At 44.6% G+C, this 10,718-nt stretch overlaps 1 protein-coding gene across 5 annotated transcripts; it reads right to left on the bottom strand.

Annotated features, from left to right (window-relative positions):
* Positions 1–2,821: 2,821 nt before the first annotated feature.
* LYSMD4 (LysM domain containing 4) lies at positions 2,822–9,061 on the bottom strand. 5 transcript variants are annotated; one of them, XM_067755894.1, is made up of 3 exons: positions 8,972–9,046; positions 7,382–7,671; positions 2,822–5,281 (listed from the first exon to the last, which is right to left on the bottom strand). In XM_067755894.1, exons 2-3 carry the CDS (start codon positions 7,661–7,663, stop codon positions 4,670–4,672), a joined length of 894 nt encoding a protein of 297 aa, XP_067611995.1. In that variant the 5' UTR covers positions 7,664–7,671; positions 8,972–9,046; the 3' UTR covers positions 2,822–4,669. The 5 variants fall into 5 exon arrangements, 4 of the variants coding, with proteins under 4 accessions (XP_067611995.1, XP_067611997.1, XP_067611994.1 ...); XM_067755896.1 differs by having other exon boundaries at positions 8,869–8,994; XM_067755893.1 differs by lacking the exon at positions 8,972–9,046 and adding an exon at positions 8,791–8,927.
* Positions 9,062–10,718: the final 1,657 nt, after the last annotated feature.

Genomic DNA, 10,718 nt, shown 5'->3' with positions numbered 1-10,718 from the left:
AAGCACAAAAGACTCTGAATAGCCAAAGCAATCCTGAGAAAGAAGTACAAAGTGGGTAGCATCACATTTTCTGATTACAAGCTATATTATAAAGCTACAGTTATCAAAACAGTATGGTAGGGCTTCCCTGGTGGCGCAGTGGTTGAGAGTCCACCTGCCGATGTTCATGTCCCGGTCCAGGAAGATCCCACATGCCGTGCAGCGGCTGGGCCCGTGAGCCATGGCCGCTGGGCCTGCACGTCTGGAGCCTGTGCTCTGCAGCAGGAGAGGCCACAACAGTGAGAGGCCCACGTACCGCAAAAAAAAAAAAAAAAAAGTATGGTAACGGCATTAAAACACACACCAATGGAACAGAATCAAGAGCCCAGAAATAAACTCAGTGATATACAGTCAAGCAATATTTCACAATGGAGCCAAGAATACTCAATGGAGAAAAGACAGTCTTTCCAATAAATACTGCTGGTAAAATTAAATATTCACATGCAAAAGAATGAAAGTAGATGCCTATCTTACACCACACACAAAAATTAACTTGAAATGGATTAAAGACTTGACTGTAAGACTAGAAATGATAAAACTCCTAGAAAATAATATAGGCAGTAAGCTCTATGATATCAGTCTTTGCAATGATTTTTTGGATATGACAAAGCACAAACAAAATAAAAAATAAACAAGTGGGACTACATCAAAAAAAAAGCTTCTGCACAGCAAATGAAACCATTAACAAAAATGAAAGGATAACCCACAAAATGGGAAAAAAATATTTGTAAACCATATATCTGATAAGAGGTTAGTATCTACAATATATAAACAACTTGCAACTCAACAGCAAAAAATAAATAAGTAAATAATAATAATCTAATTAAAAACGGGCAAAGGACTTGAATAGACATTTCTCCAATGAAGAAAGATATGAAAGGCCAACAGGTACATGAAAAGCTGTCACCATCACTAACCATTAGGGAAATACAAACCAAAACCATAATGAGATACCACTTCACACCAATCAGAACGTCTTAACATCAAAAGGACGAGAGATAATAAATGCTGACAAGGATGTGGAGAAAAGGGTACCCCTGTGTACTGTTGGTGAGATTATAGATTGGTACAGCCACTATGGTGAACAGTATGGAGGTTCCTCAAACAATTAAAAAACAGAACTACATGATACAGCAATTCCACTTCTGGGAATATATCTGAAGTAAATGAAAACACTATGTCAAGGAGGTATCTGCACCTCCATGTTCATAGCAGCATTCGTTTACATGGAAACAACCTAAGTGTCCATCAAGGGATGAATGGATAAAGAAGTTGTGATACATACACACACACACACACACACACACACAGATGTTATTCAGCCATAAAGAAGGTGGAAATCCTGGGACAACACAGACAGATCTTAAGGGAATTATGCTAAGTGAAATAAGTCAGTCAGAGAAAGACAAATACTGTATGATCTCATTTATATATGAAACCTAAAAAAAAGAAAAAAACCAAACTCGTACAAAAAGAGATCAGATTTGTGGCTACCAGAGGCAGGGAGTGAGGTGGAGGGGAAATTGGAAGATGTGGTCAAAAGGTATAAACTTCCAGTTATAAGATAAATAAGTACTAGGGAAGTAATGTACAACATGATGACTATAGTTTACACTGTTATATGGCATACATCAAAGTTGTTAAGGGAATAAATCCTGAGTTCTCATTACAAGGGAAAAAATTTTTTCTCTTTTTTTTTTTTTTGTATCTACATGAGATGATGGAGGTTAACTAAACTTGTGGTAATCATTTCACAGTGTATCTAAGTCAATTCATTATGCTGTACATCTTAAACTTATATAGTGCTGTATGTCAATTTTATCTCAATAAAACTGGGAAAAAATGTTAAAATCCCCTTTATAAGCCATCATCTCAGGGCGCATAGCATTCTCCCTCAAACTCAGGCTTTCACAACTAATTCAGAGGCAATGTAAAGAACTAGATTGCTGAGGAGGGGCTGTTTCATGGCTGTGGCTGGGTAGTCCTGCTCTGGGTGACCCTGAGGCTTCTGCTTCGTTTCTGCAGCCTTGTCTCCCCAGAATAAAATGGGAGCATTCCCTAGGCTTTTGCAATATTAGGCACTACAGTTCAACAAAAAGGACTGAAGACTATCTAACAAATCTAATTATTCCTTTACAACATTAACTCCCAAAACATGCTAAAAATGCAGTAAAATATATAGAAAATGAGCTCCATGGTATCTCTTATGTATACCTAAAACAATTTTAATATTTATTTATTATTTGGCTGCGTCAGGTCTTAGTTGCAGCACATGGGATCGTTTCTGTGGTATGCAGGATCTTTTGTTGTGGCACATGGGCTCTTCTTTGCAGTGCCTGGGCTCAGCAGTTGCGGTGCACAGGCTCTCTAGTTGTGGCATGCGAGCTCCAGAGCATTCAGTGCGGTGTACAGGCTCTCTAGCTGTGGCGTATAGGCTCCAGAGCGTGTGGGCTCAGCAATTGCAGCACACAGGCTTAATTGCCCCCCAGCATGTGGGATCTTAGTTCCCCAACCAGGGATCGTGTCCCCTGCATTAGAAGGTGGATTCTTAACCACTGGACCACCAAGGAAGTCTCCTTAATAAAAGTTTTAAAGTATGTTATGCAGACCAATCAGCAAGACTGTACTTGTTACTACCTGTTCTTCACCTGCTGGGGTAACCTTGGGCCCAAGCCCTGGACAGGCCTCATCCCTTGGATATGGACACTTCAATTTTCTCCAACATCATCCCACATCTTTTAACTCTGAATTACCAGCTCCCTTATTAAAAAGGAGGAATCAATTTTCCTTCACAGAAGAAATTATTTTATTCCATTTGAAAAAAAGTATACAGATATTCATTCTTTGCCTGGCAAAAGTCATTTTCTCATGAGAGTCTGAGTCCTGCCTGGCGAATTTAATGGTGACAAATGGTTAGAGAAACCTGTGGCCCTCAGGGGCACAGTGCACACAAACGTTTGGCTGGAAAAGCATTTACATGATCAAAACATTTCCTGTAGCAAAGGCTGATAAGTTCATTTTATCCTGAAGACCATTTGCTTTTGAAGAAAACATTTAATTTTGAAGATAATTTAAATTTGCTAATTGAATCCAGGGCAACATAGTTTTTCACATAACTGAGAGGAGAATGAAACTGGAAGCCCATCTCAGGTACTTCTTCGCCACATTCCCCTCCTCTTACATGATGAGCTCTTTTAAATTGATCTCTAGGCTGAATGTGTCAAATGCCTTAAACCTGCCTAAAACCCAAGAGCAGCATGTTTTCCTCCCTGGAGACAGACCTCCCTAAGGCTGAGCCACCAGCCACCCTGGCCAATTTCCACTCCTTCAAGGGACCGAGGCAGGCTCCTGCCCTCACCCCATTCACCCTTGCTCCACCAGCAAGGTCTCAGAGGCCAACCCATGCCCTCCACGAGCCTCTGAACTTAGCACCACTGCTGCCTTATCATAGAAGGAGACGGGCAAACCCCCAGGCCACTCTTTTTATGGTCTTCCACAGCAAGGGTCACCTCTAGGCCCTCCATTAAGTGTTCAATATTTTAACATTATGAGCTACACTGTATTCACTCAAGGAAAAGTGACTGAGCCCCGTTCCTGTTCTGTGGCTCTAGAAGTCCTAAGGATGGAGTCAAGGAAGCAGCAGAAAGCAAGCCCATTCTCCCTGTACCACTCTTCCAGACACATATAGGGGCCAGCAAAAGCTGGATTGATGACTGTTCAGCCTTAGAAGTGTCACATGTTGGGACCTCGGTGAGAGGCACTCATCCTTCTCCCTATACCTACTCCACTCCAGACACTGACCAGAGAGAGCTCCTTCCAAGAATGCTGACTTGGGGGCTCCAGTTAGCAATCACTGTGGAAATGCTCCTCAGGTGAAACAGGGCCATGGCCTCCAAATGTCCTGGCCAGGAAGTGCTTAAAACATGCCTGCGTGTCAGATTAAGGAGCTCTAAAATTACGAGGAACAGAAGTGCTATTTATTCAGTATTATAGCAATTTAGATTTAGGGCTTTTTAAATTCTAGATATGACATTGCCTCAAAAAGGCTGTCTGAGGGGGCAAATGTGAAGCAGGGCTTATTACAATGTCATGTGTCACACTCTGAAACAGGGTGACATCCCATCTCTATTGCACAACACCTTTGTTGGGGGGGACACAAAACTTCATTTGTCACAGCCAGTCACTCCTCCACAGCAGGCAGGGGACAAAGCAAACATCCAGACAACCAAAGCTGATACCAGGGGCTCCCATACTGCAGGTCCATCTGCCAAGGCCATTCATCTCCCTCCAAGCATGTCCAGCTTGGGGACCTACACAGTGCTATTGTGAAGACACTCATGGCCAGTCCACTAAATGCCTTCAAGGAACAGCATCTGTCATGTGTAAATGTCTCTCCTGCCGCTCCTGTTTAGATGTAGGAGGTTGAGGACGCTGGTGTTTTGGCTCCCACAGCCTTGGATTAGGCGAGTCTATTCCCCATGATGACTGTGATTGACATGATGGTGGCTTCTGAAAACGTGTCCATATGTCACAGAAAAAATGCAGCACGCTAAGATATGGCCAGTGTCGACTGATGCACATTAGGAGCCCAAGTGCTAAAGCTGCCCTGATTCCTTAGAAACAACAAGAGCTAGTTCTTCCCGTGGGTGGTCTGACTGAACTGGCTGTCTGAAGAGGGGATGGTTGGCAATGGAATCGCTAATTTGGGGGATTGCCCTAGAACTGCACTCACTGCCATCGAGCCATTAGGGACAGCAGTTGTGTTCAAGATACTAGGGATCTCACTAGTAGTTTGTATTTTAAAATAGACCAAATAAAACACTGGTAAAACAATTCCAATCAGAAGCATGATAAAAACAGCATTCCACCTCTGAATTCCACAGTCTGCACCGTTTGTAGGTATCTTCGGAGGAGTCGGAAGCAATGGCTGACTGGAGGTCTCTATGAAGCAACTTTCACTCAAAAAGATTTCTGACTGCACTGCATGCTCAATATTCTGGTCAATGCCCTTAAAGAAATCCGTCAGTGTGTTAGACGAGGCACCGGCACTGACAGCTGCTCTGTCTGGGTCTGGCTGCTCCTCGAAGGTCACTCTGGTCTCTGTAGATGAGCTCAGGAGGGGTCTGAGTTCTTTGTGGGTCTCTGTTAGTATCCCGTGGTTTTTCACTGGAATCTTAACAGATTTCAAAGCATATAAGTCTTGTTCTCTGATGAAGTTGTTGACTTTCTTGATATCTGCAACCTAGGGAAGCCATGAAGACAAACATCATGAAATGATGTAAAGCTCCTTAAAACTAATATCCAAAAAGTGGTGCTTAACCTTTCTGCGTGATGGTCCAAGCCCACACAGCTTAAGAATCTGATGAACACTGGAAAACTGTACCTACACACAAAATTTAGTTTAGGCTGAATAACTTCATTTTTTTGGCTTTAACTCAGCCTTAATGTATAGCTTAATCATAAGATTTTTTTATAGACTTACAAGTTTGAACAACTCAAGATTAGTTTTGGAAAAGACTTTGTTTGTTTAAAGTGTGCCTTCAACAAAATGCTTTTAGGTGAAACACATCATGGTAAAAGAAGGCTGTACCCTTTCTACATTTAACTTTTGAGAAAACAGTGCCCCCATCTGGGTGACTCTCTCCTGCATCAGAACTTAATTTAGTAGCTGTAGTAGACATTAGCATTCAGCAAACACAAAGCCTCAGCCAGCTCTACAAACACTAGAACCTAGTTCACCTGTAACAACATTTTAAAAGGTGTGCCCTCATGATTATACGACGTTTTCTTCCCCAGAAGCACTGTATGGCCTATAAACTTATTTTTAAAATAAAAGCGACCTAGAGTTAATTCACTTCAAGGATTTCACAACACTTCTTTTCACTAAAAACATGCAGAGAATATGCATCAACTTGAAAACTATAGATTGAAATCTTCTATTCCAATATTAGGACTTGAGGAGAAAGGAACACGACTGTGAGTTTTAAAAAGTAACAAAGTTTATGACAAATTCCTCTCATAATCAAACCTTAACTTTTAAAAAGTAGGGGGAAATATAAGTCAAAGATAGATCCTCCCTCAAGTTATTGTTTGAAAACTTACCAAAAGCATCAGAGATGGACTCTAAGGTTCTAACTCCTAAGTCCACTTAAACTAGAGTGTAAATACAGCCAACAGACTTTATTCAAATCAATCATCTCCATTATTTTCATTACTTAGCAAGTGCTTTTATCATTTAATTGAATTGGGGTGGTGGACATTTTTAATTTATTATATCCCGAAACTTAAGGTGCTTGAGATATTTTTGTTTTTGATCCTAATAAACTAACATTAAATTTATTTACTTCAAATAGGAAAACTAATCACTTCTTAGATACATTATATAGTCCTTTTGGATTTATTAAACATCACTGTTCCAAGAAGCCCACTGCATCTATTCAGGTCTTTGTAGGAGAGGATTCAGTTTTCAACCCTTGCTCGATAAACCATATAGTATGTCTACAGAAGCTGATTATAAGAGTCAAATATAAATCTCAGTACAGTTTACAGACCACTATGTGTCCCTGGAGACCAGTTTATTTCCCTGGGAAACAACACCTCCACACAACATGCTGAGTCATTTGATCCTTGTTAGGTAAATGACAGACCCTTCAAGGATGAAAAGATTTTTTTAAATAAGTAGCTTATATAGCCTTAGAGAAAGCCATAGTAGCAGCACAGTGCTAGCAAATTGAAATAGTTTCTATCTAGGAGAAAATGCAGCAATTCAATAAATACCTTCCTACTTACTTTGCCATTGTTAATCACGCTGAATGCTAAAAATATAATTAAAGAGAGAAACAGGGTTATATAGATACACAGCATACAAAGGATAGATCATGCAGTTCTAAAAGAGAGAAGGCAAAACTTTACCAATCAAATAAGCTAAAACCAGCAAGAAAGGTTTAGAAAAAGAAAAGTAGCAAAAAAATAAAGCAAGCATACCAAAGAAATCTTGGATAAACTCTGCGTGGCATCTCTGGCCCCATTAGGTCTTAAATAAAATGTGCTCAAAAGGAAAAAGGTTTCAGAATTTCATTTTGGAGGGACAAGGAAGAGGTGCAGAGAGGGAACTGCCCTGTCACCTGAAATTCCTGACTAATTCCCTCTCTCTCTGAGGAACGGAAGGTACTTCCACCTGCCTTCCATCTCTAGCTAGACAGGGGTATCTTTTACTCTAGAGCAGGCTTCTTCCAACCACCTTTGGGGTCAGAAAGGGTCCCCACCCTTCAGTGAGCTCCTCTGTTCCTCTAAACACAGGGGCTGAAGGGCAGGTGGCGCCTTCACCTGTGGAGTTTCTTACTTTGCAGCCATACTGAAGAGCAAGCTTGTTGAGGCTGTCCTCCTGGGCCAGCTCCCGCTGCAGCAGCACCACGTCCCCTGCTCCTGGCTGGTGAGGGTGGTGGGCACCCTTCTTCTGGCGCTCCTTGCCCCGGGGCCGCAGAGCTACTTGGTGGGACTCTTCCTCAGAGGAGTCCCCGGAGTCCCCAACACCATTCTCAAACATGTAAATGTGGCTGGTCGGAGTCCTACAGACCATGGCTGGGCCTTGGAAGGTCTTGGCTAACACTTCCTTCTGCCTCATTTTCTTAACTGAAAACCAAACCCCAGGGTTAATTCCACACAAGGCATATTCATTCCTCTGTGGCTACACTGAAGATAAGTGTCTTCTTGTTAGAGATGACTCCTTTCCCTAATATAAATACTCAACACATACCATCGGCACAAAAAATGTCAAAACGTGTTTACGCTGGCTGAGATGAAGGGAGAGAGACAGGCAAATAAATACACTCTTTTTTTTCTAATTGCATACTTTTTACGCAGAAAACAAGAGAGTCCTCTTTCTTCTCCCCTTATTCCTCATCCATAGCTATGTCTCCCCAAAACCCACATATGCCGATAAACAACTTCTCTTTTCGGTCCCAGAGTAGTAAAGAAGCAGCTGGGATCACTGCGATGAGAGGTGAAGACTGTTCCCAACTTCCTTCCTTGCACAGACCCTTTGTACAAAAAAATTCTTGCTCAACACTTCAAGCATTCCAAAGTAGCTTCACTTAAGGTCAAGACTAAGGTCACTTACTTAGAAGAACAATGAGACTAAATAATCTTGATTTTGAAACGACTTGAATTATATAACATGTGAGGCAAGCTGGGGGAAGATTTCTGTCAAACTAAGAAATTCGTCCGGTTTCTCACAGGTCCCTTGGCCTTCAGAACCTCCCCGTGTCTGGTTATTTTCACTTCCCGACCAGTGCGGAAGCCACAATACAAGCCTTTCCCCTCTCCAAGTTGCTCGAATGAACTTCCAGAAATGAAATCTCCAACCCGGGAACGAAAGCCTCAAAAAGAGTTGGCTCCGGGTTTCTTCGGAGCCAGGAAGAGATGCGGCCCCCTCGGGACTGCGTGGCCACGGAGCGACCCCCCCCCCACCTCGCCCCAGCCCCCTCCCCGCACTCCGGGGGCTCCGCCGGCCGGGATGAGGGAGGGAGGAGGCGGCTCTCCGGGTGCCCGAGGGTCACCTGCGACGGCCCGAGCTCGGGCGGACCCTCCCGTCGGAGCTCAGCGCCTGCCAGGAGCCCCGGCGGCTCGCAGCCCTCAGTTTCCCTCGGAGCTCCTTCCGCGAAAGGGAGCTGACTATAAAAAGCGAGAGCGGCCCGCCTCTATGCTTAGACGGGTGGGGCCCCAACATTCCACAAAGGCACGACCTCCGACCTCTGACCTCCACCCCAGAAATCTCGGGGCAGTCCTCGACGGTCTGGGACGCTGCACCTCCAGCTGCAGGACGCTGACCTCAGAGACCCAGGAGTGGCGGCTCGCCACCCAGCCGACGAGCTGTGCGACGCCGCAGCACCGCAACAGGCGCACGCAATTCCCCCTCCCACAAGCCAGGTACCTCAGCGTCCGGGATCCGCCGAGACCGATCGCAGCCGCCGCTGCTGCGCCTGCCGATTGGCTGCGGAAATCAGCAGGTTCCCGGGGGCGGGGACGGCGAGGCAACCAATGAAATCAGCGGTGGGCAGGGACTGGGACGAGCCGGGCAGTGCTGAGAGGTCAGCACAGGACCTGCGGGGAGCGAGGCCCCGGGGGCGGGGCCGGGGCCGGGGCCCTGGGTCTGGGGCGGGGCCTCAGCTCCTGGACTGACGCTTGCCACACCCGCCCGCCTGCAGCTGCTGCACCGGCTAGTTCTGGCTCCAGTTTGTGCCTCTGCTCTCTCTCCCAGCTTTCCGCTGAGCCTCGGCTTTTTCACCCCGCCCTATGTCCATGGTCTGTAACGAGAGCTCAGATACCCAGTAGAGTCGGTGTCACCAGCTGAGGCCTCCGGCGGAAAAGGAGCCCCTCTGGCTCGGTCTAGGAGGGTGAGGGGTCTCCGCATGCTGAGCCATCTCTGGCCAGAACACAGGAGGAGTTTGCTTCGCCGCGCCCCGCCCAAGAGGATAAAAAAGAAAAGTCCACCAATGTAAAACACTGAACCACGCAAACACGGACCAAGGAAACATAATTTATCAAGTGTCAGATGGCAGAGGACTCCTTAAGCTTAAACGTGCTGGATGAACTCTTTCACACACTAAAGCACAAAAGTTTAAAACTGCAAAAGATTAAAATCCTTAATCGAGAGAGACCTCATTGAATTAATAAGAAACACACTAAGATTCCGGTAGATAAATAGATGAAGAGCATTGAGTACACAATTCTGCAGAAGCAGAACACAAATGGCTATCAGGGAAGAGAAATTAACCCTCACTAGCAATCAAATTAAACCACAAAGCAAAAGGATTAAAACAGTAAGATCTCAGAAACCCCTTCTATGGCTTTCCATCCCACTTAGAATAAAAGTCAAGTTCTTTATCTTGGCAGACAAAGTCCAGGGTGGTGTGAGGGCTCCAGCACAATCTACCTGTTCCTTTCAGCTACGCCCCACTTTTCTCTGGCCTTTAAACACCCAGATCTCCCACCTCTGGCCCTTCACAGGAATGTCCTTCTCTCAGCTGCTGGCATGGCTAGACCTTCTGACCCTCAGGCCTCAGATAAGTCACCTTCTCAGCAGGTGTCCACCCTATATACATGTGTGCTCCCTCCGTGTTCTGGCAGATCAATTTGTTTCTTCATTGCACTTCCCGCTTAATTTACTTGTTTTATTGCCAGAATCCTCCTGCCCCTAATTATCATCTCTGTTTTGCTCACCACTCCCAATGCCCAACTCTGCTTGCACTTAGTAGGTGCTCATTAAGTAGTGGTTCAATAGGAGAGACATTAAGTGACCTCAGTAAAGTACACAGGAAGGAAGTAACAGCACCAAAATCCAGTTCCTTCTGTGTTTGATTCCAAAGGCCCAGCTGTCTGGTCCAGAGCACCTAGCCATGGCCTGGTAGATTTGGCAAGCCTAGGAGTCAGAATTTAAAAGTGTGATTAATGGGAGAGGAGTCAGAACAGAACGTGCAAATCTGAATTAATATAGTCACACTCTGATCGGTTATAGTTGCTTCTTTCATTCAGCTGTCCAATAAAAAACAAATCCAGATTCAGGAGGGACTTTTTTCAAAAGGATTACTGCCAGCGGAGAAAGGGACTGTTGCAGTGGGGGAGGAGGACTATTGCAATAGAGAGAAGGTCTATAATGCCTGCAAGCATCTAAGAGTTAG

This window comes from Pseudorca crassidens, chromosome 1 (genome assembly GCF_039906515.1).
Source record: "Pseudorca crassidens isolate mPseCra1 chromosome 1, mPseCra1.hap1, whole genome shotgun sequence".
In the NCBI taxonomy this organism is placed as follows: domain Eukaryota; kingdom Metazoa; phylum Chordata; class Mammalia; order Artiodactyla; family Delphinidae; genus Pseudorca; species Pseudorca crassidens.
This window is presented reverse-complemented; position numbering and strand designations above follow the sequence as displayed.

Coding starts and splice junctions, on each gene's coding strand:
- LYSMD4 (XM_067755894.1), bottom strand. CDS start 7,663: ATGAGGCAGAAGGAAGTGTTAGCCAAGACCTTCCAAGGCCCAGCCATG. Junction 5,282..7,381: donor CTCTTCAGTATGGCTGCAAA/GTAAGAAACTCC, acceptor TGGCTTCCCTAG/GTTGCAGATATCAAGAAAGT.